Source organism: Macrotis lagotis, chromosome 7 (genome assembly GCF_037893015.1).
Source record: "Macrotis lagotis isolate mMagLag1 chromosome 7, bilby.v1.9.chrom.fasta, whole genome shotgun sequence".
Taxonomy (NCBI): Eukaryota; Metazoa; Chordata; class Mammalia; order Peramelemorphia; family Peramelidae; genus Macrotis; species Macrotis lagotis.
The window spans coordinates 192,151,700-192,163,852 of NC_133664.1; the positions used below are offsets into that span (position 1 = coordinate 192,151,700).

Below are 12,153 nucleotides of genomic sequence, written 5' to 3' on the forward strand. Positions count from 1 at the left end.
AATAATTACCTAGCTGTGTGGCTTTGGGCTAAAAGTAGGAACTGAGCTCAAGATCTGAAGGAAAATAAGATGGTGAATAAAATCATTAGCAACTAGATGAGAACAAAGTGGCTGTCTGTGTGGATAGATATAAGGGATTATTTTCCAAGTTCCAAATAAGCATTCAATAAGTTAAGCATAAAATATATTCCCCAAACAAGCATAATACACTATTCCCAAAAGTTACATTCTGTTCAAAATTGTTTACAATTTTCAATCAGATTCTATTTCTAGCACCATGCCTTTGATTCATGTTTCTCACTGTTTTTTGTCAATATAAAAATGCTTTTTGTTCAACTATATACAAGTTTGTTTCTTTTTCCATTTAAGGAGGTGGCTAGGAACACTAAAGAAAAATGTTTCTTAACTGAAAAATAAAACTTTTTAAAAGTTTTAAATTTTTAAAAAGGATTACTTACATTCTGAAATGATATTCAAGAATACATCTATGAAAAAGCACAACCATCTGAGCTAGAGGCAACCATGTATTGGTACTTAGCAAGAATGCCAACCATTAATATTAATTAACACTTGGGATTTATCTACTGATTGTACTTCAAATTAAACACTAAAAATTTTTCTCATTCCAGTAGCTTATATGTAATACTTAGTTTACAAATTATCTTTTTTTACAAAAATCTTTAAGGTAGGCACTTGAAGCAGCATTTATGTAGCACTTTTAGATACTATCATTTTATCCTTTACAACAATCCTGAGATTTTCATTTTACAGATGAGGAAACAGCTGATTGCGGGCAAGGAACTGAGACTAAATTTTAATTATTCATTCATTTAAAAATGATAAACTAAATACATTTATCATCATTGCCTTCTTGTACTACTCTTTACAATCTTCCAACCCAATTGAATAGCAAAGGTACCATGGGTTCTTGAAGGTTCATTAAGTTTCCAGTTTCCTGGAATAGATCTGAAAAATTCAAATTCCAGGAGACTATGTTTGCAAAAGGGTCAAAGGGAATTCATGAAGCCTAGACTGGTTATTAGAATTCATATATATTCCTGAATACATTATCCGTATTAACAAAATCATGAGTAAATTTTCCCCATTGATAGATCATATAATCCTAGTCATAAAAAAATATTTATGTTTGGGCTTAGGTGACAGGCAAAAATGGATATTACTTAAGCATATTTAACCCCTTGAGTTCTTTTTTTTTTTTAAGATTTTGCAAGGCAATGGGGTTAAGTGGCTTGCCCACGGCCACACAGCTAGGTAATTTTTAAGGGTCTGAGGCCACATTTGAACCATACTCCTGACTTCCTGACTCCAAGGCCGGTGCTCTATTCCATGTGCCACCTAGCTGCCCTTCCTTTTGTTCTTAAATGCAATGAATGTATATCACAATTGTAAGTCAAAATTATCTATATACATTTCTTTTAAAATCCCAATAGCTTTGAACAACATTATCATGGTGGGTTCGATTTTGTCCAAGATAAATAATACTATATTATTGTTATATTATTGCTTCAGTATTTAAGATTTCCTTTGAAAAATGACTCAACTAAGTTGTAGATCTTTTAACCACAGCCAAGGAATCTAGATTTATACATAAATCTGTTCCAACTCCCATATCATCATGAGGTCAAGACACCTCAAAAAGTGAAGTATTTAATGTGAATCAAAAGACCTCAGAATACTAACTTGTTTGATTTATTGAGAGTCTGTAGAACTGTTAACTCTGAATTCTAGAGTCAAGCAGACCTTACCTAAAGAGATATCATTGAAAGAATAATTTAGGCCCATTGGCTCAAGTTTCTCAGTCAGGCTATGAGCAGAAGAATACATTCAATAAATTTACAAAGTCAACTATTGAATGAATCAAACTTTTCTATCCTTTCTTTTCTCAATCTTTTAACCTCTGAACCAATGAGGGTGCTTACTGATCTCCCCTGCTTCCTCACCAATCACCACCCTAGACTCCTCTGAAAGCAAATAAAAAGTTAGAAAAGGAACTTTGTTTTTTAATGAGAAACCTAAGGGACAGCTAGGAGGCACTATGGATAGAGAACCCACTCAGGAGTTAAGATGACTCAAATCAGGCCTCAGACACTTGGTACTTATTTCAGCTGTGTGATCTCGGATAAATCACTTAACTCCACTGCCTATCAAAAAAAAAAAAAAAAGGAAAAAGGAAAGCTAAGAAATGATCTGTTAAGTGTCCAAATCTTATGCCATTCATGATCTGATCTGAAGCTACAAGCAGCAAATCTAGTAGAAGCCTTCAAGTCATTAAGATTTAAAATGTCTCTGGAGACGGCTAGGTGGCGCAGTGGATAAAACACCAGCCCTGGAGTCAGGAGTACCTAGGTTCAAATCCCAGTCTCAGACACTTAATAATTACCTAGCTGTGTGGCCTTGGGCAAGCCACTTAATCCCATTGCCTTGCAAAAACTAAAATAAATAAATACTATAAAAATTATAAGATCAAGGACTACTTTACCTGTCAGATCTATGGAAAGGGAAGCAGTTTATGACTAAGGAAGAGATGGAGAACATCACTAAAAACAAACTAGATGATTTCAATTACATTAAATTAAAAAGCTTTTGCACAGACAAAACCACTGTAACCAAGATCAAAAGAAATGGGAAACAATCTTTATGACTAATGTTTCACAAAGGACTCATTTCTGAGTCAAATTTTCAAAAACAAAAAAGCCATTCCTCAATTGATAAATGGTCAAAGGATATGCAAAGGCAATTTACAGATGAGGAGCTCAAAGTAATCCACAGTCATATGAAAAATTGCTCTAAATCACTATTTATTAGAGAAACACAAATTAAAGCTTCTTTGAGGTACAACCTCACACCTCTCGGACTGGCCAGACTGATGAGAAAGGATAAACATTGTTGGAAGGGTTGTGGGAAATCTGGGACATTATTAAGTTTGTTGGTGGAGCTGTGAGCTCATCCAACCTTTCTGGAAAGAAATTTGCAACTATGCCCAAAGAGCAACAAAAATGTGCATACCCTTTGATCCACCAATGTCACTACTGGGTCTATACCCTGAAGAGATGATGAAAAAAGGGTAAAAACAACACCTGTACAAAAATATTCATAACAGCCCTGATTGTGGTGGCAAAGAATTGGAAATCAAGTAAATGTCCTTCAATTGGGGAATGGCTCAGCAAGCTGTGGTGTGTGTGTGTGTGTGTGTGTGTGTGTGTGTGTATGTATGTCATGGAACACTATTGTTCTATTAAAAACCAGGAGGGATGGAAATTCAGGTTAAGTCTGGAGGGATTTGCATAAACTGATGCTGAGTGAGATGAGCAGAACCAGAAAAACACTGTACACCCTAACAGCCAACATGGGGGTGATGATCAACCTTGATAGACTTGCTCATTCCATCAGTGCAACAATCTGGGATTGGGTTGTCTGCAATAGAGAATACCATCTGTATCCTGAGAAACAACTGTGGAGTTTGAACAAAGACCAAGGGCTATAACCTTAAATTTAGGAAAAAAACTGCTATCCATTGCCTTGTAACAGTTCCAACAATGTAAAGACTAACAGACTGCCTTCTGTGGGGGGTGGGGAGAGGGAAGGGAAATTTAGGGGAAAATTGTAAAATCCAAAAATAAATAAAAGGGAAATAAGGTTCAAATCAGTTACCATTTAAAATTTCAAGCCTCATAACTTCACAGAATTCTACACTTAATCCCTTATTATTTAGGAGTTAATAATACTTCAAATAACCACCTAAAATTTTTTCCATGATTAAAAAAATTTTCCTACATATTGGCTTAAGTCTGCTAGACATAAGAGCAAAAGATGGGCAACAGGACAAATCCTGACCAGACATCTTTCTTACTACCATCACCTGAAGGTGCCACAGACTTAAAAACACTGCCATTTTCACCATTACTTTCTGGCCCAAGAATCTAAGAAATTGAATACAGGCTGCAGCCTAAGCCTAAGCAGCAAAAACAACTCAAACCTCTTATTTTAGGCCCTGCTCATGCTGCCTGCCTTGGGCAACTAAGGTGATGCAATGCCTGGAGTCAGGAAGATTCAAATCCAGGCTCAGACCCACACAGTTATGATACTGGGCAAGTCACTTAATTCTGCCTCAATTTCCTCTGTAAAAGGAGCTGGAGAAGGAAAGATGGTCTTTGACAAGAAACTAAACACCCAAACACAACAGAAAAAAAAAACCCAAGCCTTCCCTACTCCTCTACATCTATCCAAAGTTTGCCTATCCCCAGCTTTTCCTATGAGCATAAAAGAACTAGCCTCTACTACATTAAGACTTTATCTCCACAATCAAATTGTAAACTCCATGACAGGGCCTCCAGTGCTTATTTTATATCAATTATCAAAAAAAGTCATTAGTTAAGGTCTTTACTAATTTAGAATCTAGTTGAGATTGAAAGAGATTATTTAAAAGAAAGGCCAGATCTAACACATACTAGCTATGTAGTCATAGAAAAGTCCTTTAATGTGTCATTGCTTAATTGATGTCATTCTGTAAAACTGAATTTCCATACTAGGAGTTCCCAGAAGATCATATCACAAGTTGGACCAAAAACTAAGTGTTGCTCCTTAGGAAATGATTTTGATGTGTAGCTGGATTGTAGCAATCTTATTTGGGAAATACTCATTTTCTTATGTACTTTGCAAAAAATGGCACACTTCATCCATCATTAAAAATTTTTAAATTTTCATCAAGTTGTAAAATCAAAAAGCCTCAGTTTACAACTCGATTTTCACCATCTCTAACAGCAATAAAACTTTATCTTGCTTCCCGTTTCTCAAATGCTAGAACTGTTTAAGGTCCTTCATGCCATTACCCTGAATATTGAAAAAATTTAAACCGAACTAAAAATTCCTAATAAAACAAAAGCCTATTTCAATGAATTCACAAAAATTCTTTTGATGTCTTATATCATAAAGGTAAACCTGGGTGTTAGTAAGACTAACAAGTTGAAACAAGTTTATGCATAGAGAATGACTATAAAGAAAAGGATAAATAGAAAATAAAATCCAAGTTTGTCATGCATGGTTGCACAAGAACAGAAAATCTCAAATCTGAGAACAAAAATCACAAATGAGATGGGGCAGATTGGTGCACATTCTACATATTCTCTAGACTCAATTTACTGAATACTGTGCCAAAAAAAAAAAAGCAAAGTTAACTTAAGTAAGAATATTTTTTTTCTTTTACTAAACCCATGTTTTTCAATGATCCAGTGATGTCCCAATAAGGAACCTAGGAACTGAGATGGTAAACTTTGCAAATTTCAGCCTTCAAAAAAGCACTGAGAATTTAAGGCTTCCCCACTGCCAAAGTCACTATGTCAGAAGCAAAACTTAAATCCAATTTTCCCTGACTTTAAGCTAGATCTCTATTAAGTCATACTTACTTCTACCAACTACCCATAAAACTTGGAATCTTATATTCAATTGCATTAATTCTCTTAATTTTTATCACTTTGGATAAGGGTAAACATTTCAACTGTCAAATAAAATACCAAGAAGCTAAAATAATTGCAAACATAGGGATTCACAAAATCTTTTCCAGTTTCAATTGAAGGAAAATTCAGAAGAACCTTATTTTGCAGCTTTCAAAAAATATCTTGTCCTTTATGACATTTGATACTTGACACTTCCAAGTATAAACTTTTGTTTGTACTTTTATTCCTTTAACTTAAAAGTATCAAACTCTTTTTGTAGACTCCTTAATAAATCAGAATTGCAAGTAAACAGAAATGGAAGGGGAAACAGAAGATGCTTGAAAATATTCTTCATAGCTGTGGGTTAATTCATTCATGTAGTAGACCTGGGGGAAACAAATGAAGTTAAGAATGTCTATACCTTCAGAAGTCTCTCTCAGGTGAAAGAAACTTAAAAAAAGATAATTGATTGAACCAATTAAGTATACAGAACTTACCAAGGATCTTCAATTTATTCTAACTCTTAATATTCATGCTCATCTTTTCACCATTCTCATTGATTTTATATCAAATATCAAAGCTTTAGTCTGAATTGAGATCTACCACAGTCTTAACTATTTCTAGCAAATGACTCAAAATACAAAGCCAGGAAAGTTATGGGAAACAAAATAGAAGCAAGATTGCAAACAGTATTAAGTGTACCATACACCCTGGTTGTTAAAAAAGATGAGACTTAAAACTTTATGAAGCTAATGTTAATGCTCAAACTACTTCAAACTTAAATCCCTTTCCCTCCTCCTTTTCAAGTATAGATGCATAGCTCTAACTGGCATATTGATTTATTCCTCCCTCTTGAATATCCAAATCTTGTAATTTTCAAGTTCTAATGTCACCTCATCATGAAAGTATTATCTGATCATTCCAGATAACTTTCAAAGTAAATTTCTGATGAAAAGATTTTTTTGGATAGACAAAGTTTAAAAGGAGGCTAAACCGCAGCAAAAATTGTAAATATAGGATAAATATTTCTTATTTTCAAGCATCCTGTTTCCCTCCTTACTATTTACTATTCTATTTTCTTAAGGAGTCTGCAAAAAAAGTTTAATACTTTTAAGTTAAAGGAATAAAAGTACAAAGAAAAAGTTTGTACTTAAAAGTATCAAAAGTATTAACAAGACATCTTTAGTATAAAACATAATATAGTATAGCATAAAAGGTTGTACTTCTGATCAGCTTTCCTCCCAAATTACTTCAAGTCTAACTACAAAACACACCTTTGTTCAACAGTTCACTGTCATGTAATTTATGAGAAACAAAGTCATGAACAAACTTTTCCAAGTCAACAACAGTTAACATCTCATTTGGCTCAGGGTGAGACAATTTTTCTCAAAAGGTATCAACTCACAAGAGTGGCTTCATTTTCATTTCAAGATTGTTCTTTGCTGTGCAGCATGAATTTTCAAAATTCAAGTACAGTCAAAGTTCCACTTTTGAATTATCACTTGGCAGAGAATTCATAGCTTGAAAGGGTGATTTCCAAAAATTTCCAATTATAATTATATGGTTAATTATATACTAGTCTTTAAAATGCTAATATGGGCTAAACAGAAAGTTGTTCCAAAAGGATTAAAATTCAAGCAAACACAGGTGGGAGATACTGACTGCGTAATGAGTTACAAAATCTTTTTTTTAATTTTACAAGATAACTACTTTTCCCACTTTTTTCAATTCATAAACTAAAATAATAAACAGAACATTAAACTATTAGTACTTTATGATTTGTGAAGTACTCATTTGATCTTCATGACAATCAAATCCAGAGATAGATGCTATTATTATATATATATCTCCCCCCTTTACTAATAAGGAAGAAAATGAGGTTGGTTGAGAGCTGAACTAAGGATGTACTTTAGGAGAAAGGTCACCCAACTGTTAAATGTTTGAATCGTGGTTCATTTTTCAAGATTCCAAGTGCACCACTCGAAACACTATTCCATGCTGCCCTTAAGAAGTGAATAAACAAATGTTCTGATTACAGTAACCAGGGAGCATGTGGCCCAAAGTGTTTTGTTAGGTAAAACATTCAGGATAAAATTCCCAATACTGAGTTCTTACTAAAGCCATGCATCCTGCAACCTACTAAGGATTATAATAGTTACATGATTATAATGCTGGGGTATGATGCACATTTTATAAACACCCAAATGCTACTCTACTACACTAATTAACTTTCCACGAACCCTGACCTGTTATAAAGTATTTACTAAATAAACTTGAGCACAATGCTCTCATTAAACATTGGCAATTCTTTTCCAAGCAGTTGTGCACTACTTTAATTTTAACAAATATTAAATCCTACTATTTGACCCACTTATTCTTTTCTGCTTTTGGCTGCACCCCACTGCCAATCTTACTTAAAAAAATCGTACTACAAATTATAACCTAATTAACAGATTGTTAACCTGAAGAATAGCACAGATCACAAGTTAACAAAAAAAATCTAAGTTTTTTGAAAAGCATTACCTTAAACTAGAAAAAAAAAACAGCAAAGAAATCTCTACTGTACATGGCATTTAATTGTTTTCTGTGACTGAGGATACAAATTATTACCAAACAAGAAAATTCACACACACACAAGGCTGCTCCGCCACATGGCAACAAGCCTTAGACTTGTCAAATGAAAAAGACGCCGCGATATAAGTTCCTAAGAAAAGATTTCATTAGTGAACTAATAGTATCTCGGGACAAGTCAAAAACAATCAGTTGAAATGTATTCTACATTCCAAGTGCAGTTGGAAACAAAATTGCAAACCATCCCCCCTCCCGCTTTTTTTCCCTCCTAAAAGTATCTGAATGACCATTATGTAATGTAAGTTTCCCATGGATGTCGCTCGGCGGTCACTCATCCTGGAAACCTTAAATAAAGTTATGCTACTCCCACGCGGAAGAGAAATGTATGTAAATGGGAGGGGGGGTAGAATGTGGCCTGGCAGCACGTTGCGGTAAGGCTGCACTGGGAAACTTTGGTCCACTTGACTCACCGCCACCCCCACGTCTTTCTAGAATCTGAAGGGGCCCGAGGAGCCGGGGGCCGCGCTCCGGGGCCCGGCCGGGCCGGGCCGGGCCGCACCAGCCATGTTGGAAACACTTGTCTGTCAATTACACTTGTGACAACTGTTCGAAGATGGTCGGGGCCAAGCTGGGCGCGCGGGGCCGGGCCGCGGCCTCCGGGGGCCTCCGCGGGCGGGGCTGTGGGGAGGGGGGCACCGGGAGAAAAACGGGGCGGGGAAAGGAAAGGGGGCACAAAAATGGGTTTGCGAGTTGCGGCCCGAGGGGCGCGGTGCCGCGGGGCTTGTCCGGCACTGACCTGTCCTCCGAGTCCATGCGGCTCAGGGGCTCCCCGTCCGACGACACCTCCAGGCTGCCTCTCCGGCCCGCCGAGGTGGCGCTGCTTCCGCCTCCGCCGGTGCCGTAGCCCTCGTCCCCGGCGCTGGAGACGACGCTGCTGCTGCTGCTGCCGCCGCCGCCGCCCGCGCCGCCGCCGCCCGCGCCGCCTCCCGCGCCGCCGCCGCCGCCGCAGCCGCCCTGGCCGGCCCGCGGTCCCTTGGGCTCCTCCAGGCCCTCCTTGCCGTCTCCATCGCCGCTGCTGCTGCTGGCGGCGCCGGGGCTGAGGGAGCGGGTCTCGTCGCTGCTGCTGCCGCTGCCCACCAGGCTCTCGGCGCTGCTCTCCTCCTCGCCCCCCGCGCTGCTGCTGCTGCTGCTCTCGTCCTCCTCCTCCTCCTCCTCCTCGTCCTCGTCCTCCCCGGCCTGGCTGGCGCTCTCCGGGCTGGGCTCAGACATCGTCTCCGCCTCGCCCCCGCCGCCGCCGCCGCCGCCGCCGCCCCCACCCCCGCCGTCTCCGTTCAGCAGCAGCTCCGCCACCGCCTCTTCCTCCTCCTCCTCCTCTTCCTCCTCCTCCTCCTCCTCCTCCCCGGAGGGCTCGGCCCGGCTGCGCGTCGCGGGATCGGGGCTGCCGGGGGGCAGAGGGCTCAGGCGGGAGAGCTCCTCCAGGTCGGCCATGTCGGTGAGAGCGGCGGCCATGGCGCCTCCTCCCTCCCTCTCGCCCTCCCTTCCAATCGGCCGAGCCTGGGCCGACGCCGACGCCGCCCCCGACGCCGCCGCCGCAGAGCAGGAGGCGGGGCCGCGAGCGGCGTCCCCGGGCGCGCGCGCACACACGCGCGTGCGAATCGCTGCGCATGCGCGGGGGGCCGGCTTTCACGCCGCCTCGAGCGTCTCCCGACCAGACCCTCCCCTGCACCGGAGGGCGGCACCTGGGAGCCGGAGCAGGAAAGGACTCGGACGTGGAGCTTGCAAGCGGCTCGGGCAGACAGGCTGGTGCCCAGAACCCAGACTCCTCTCCCGGGATGCTGGCAGAGCAGGGCGCGCCATGCCCAAAGCACACGGATTAGCTTCCCCAGGGGAGAGGATGGAGGCTGGGAGATTAAATGCCTCAAAGTAGAGGGAGGGAGGGAGGAGTCCCAGGTTTGCAAACTTTGAAATGAGGTTTTTTTTTTGTTGCAAGACAAATGGGGTTAAAGTGGCTTGCCCAAGGCCACACAGCTAGGTAATTATTAAGTGTCTGAGACCGCATTTGAACCCAGGTCCTCCTGACTCCAGGGCCGGTGCTTTATCCACTACGCCGCCCCGAAATGAGTTATTATTAAGGGAAACCAGAAAAGCCACTGTTGGTACAATCACTCCCCAAAACACTTTAGCCTCCAATGGAGAAGTCCAAAGAAGCACGTTCAAAAAAGACTTTCTAAAGAAGGTTTGTGTGGATCCTTAAAAGAAGCGAGGCAGAGGAACTAGAGCGGTCCAGGCTGAGACTGCCCACGCGTGGACATCGGGGCAGCAACCCTGAGAGAACCGCGTGGGCTGGACCGCAGCAGGAAGCTGAAGAAACTTTCAATGAAGTAGGGGAAAAAAGGTGCTAGACAACTTTCTATTTATCTTAAAGTGCCAAAGATGCTTCAAGTAAGGATAGACTGAGACAAAGAGACAGTTAAAATAATCTAAAGGAAAGGGGGTTTTAGAGGGAGCATAATACAGGAGAATAGCCTCTAGCCAAACAAACATCCAGATCCGGAATGGGGAGATGAAACCTGAGTAGATAAGTTTATTAAAGTGTGCATTCAAGACAAAAGGAGGAGCACTGGAATCTTAAGAGGATGCCCACCAATTGCATCACTGAACAAATGAATATAATGAATTATTTCATTGTTAAAAAAAAAAAACAATGACAAAGGGTAGATTTCTTAAAATCCCTGGTAATGAAATGTCCTAGAATGGTAAGCAGAACTAGGGAACGTTTTATACTGTAAAGAAAAATGGCTTTTAAAAACTTTTTAGTATCCAGATAAATGCAGTCATCAAACATGTATCCACCTCCCTTACAGCAAGAAAAAAACTGGATTCAGTTTCACTAGACTTAAATGTTACAAGTCTTTTAGTCTCTTAAAGAGTAGTGAGGGGTCTGAGATTGAGGCAAATGAAGCCAAAAAAGGAAGCATTCAAAGTTTTTTATGGACAAAAAAGGAATAGAAGTTCAGAAGAAAAGAACAATTTTGAATGTAACATGGAAAGCATGGTATTTTAAAGTATGAAATGGAGATCTTAACTAGAGGGAAGTTCAAGTTCCTGTTTAAATAAGTCACCACTAATAAATACCATTATACACAGATCACTGAGGAAAATTATGTTTACATAGTTATGCCTCAGTAATAGCAAAACCTAGTTTTAATTAAATTGTCATCTCTGAAAGCAAAGACAATATACTCTAACCTCCCACTCTGATCCAGTGACAGTGCCCTCCTACCTGTTCCAAGATACTCTACTCAGAACTTGGGGTTAGAATTAGGCTTAGAATTGTCCTTCCTCATCTCTGCCTCCTATATCCTTCCACTTCCAAGTTAGATCTCACCTTTTTTCAGGAAGCCTTTTCTAATTCTTCCTTAATTTTAGGGTCTTCCCTATTTACAATTTATGCCAAATAAAAAGTATTTGTATTTAATTGTTTCTTTATTGTTTTTCCCATTAGGTTGTGTGGACTTTTAACTGTTTAGTCCATAGAAGGCCCAAGTGTTTATAAACAACTAATTATTGTGAATTTTTATAGCATTCAATTTAAGGTCAGGAGATATGGGTTAGAGCTAATTTGATATTTACAATTTTGAGCAAGACACTATTCTCTGAGACCAAGTTACACATTTATAAAATGATGAGGCACGCTTCCTACTCCAGAGTTCTCTACTATGCCCAGGTATCATTCCCAACTTCCTTTGGCTCACTATGTATTGTTTTCTCTAATCCATTAGACTGTAAACTCCAGGAAGGCAGGGATTTGGTTTCTTTTTAAATCTGTAATTGTATCCTCCACAACTTATTATGCCTAATAAATGGAAATAAAGGTATGTCTTATATTAAAAGGTGGGTTATCTGACAACTAGCTCTTCTGTAAAAATAAAAGGTAGAAATGGCAAGATTTGGCAACTAACTAGAAAGGTAGAATAAGGGGAGTGACAAATCAGGGATAATGCTAATAACAAAATTGAAATACTGAAAGGACTCCCTTTATCTGATTCATTACTTTGTCAATCCATTTAGTAATTCCTCAAGGTGAACTTTCTTTCCTTCAGTTCTTTCCAAAACCATCACCTTTTTC

The 12,153-nt window shown here is 39.7% G+C and overlaps 1 protein-coding gene across 14 annotated transcripts in view; it reads right to left on the reverse strand.

Annotated features, from left to right (window-relative positions):
• Window positions 1-12,153, reverse strand: part of PLEKHA5 (pleckstrin homology domain containing A5) — a 273,478-nt gene that overhangs the window by 35,582 nt on the left and 225,743 nt on the right. The window contains exon 1 of one of the 14 annotated variants that reach the window (XM_074194342.1): window positions 8,821-9,551. The exons of the other annotated variants lie outside the window; for them this stretch is intronic. Coding sequence (XP_074050443.1) covers window positions 8,821-9,533 — 713 coding nt within the window. The 5' untranslated portion in view covers window positions 9,534-9,551. Of the gene's footprint in view, window positions 1-8,820; window positions 9,552-12,153 lie in introns of those variants that run through there. 14 annotated transcript variants of the gene reach the window in all.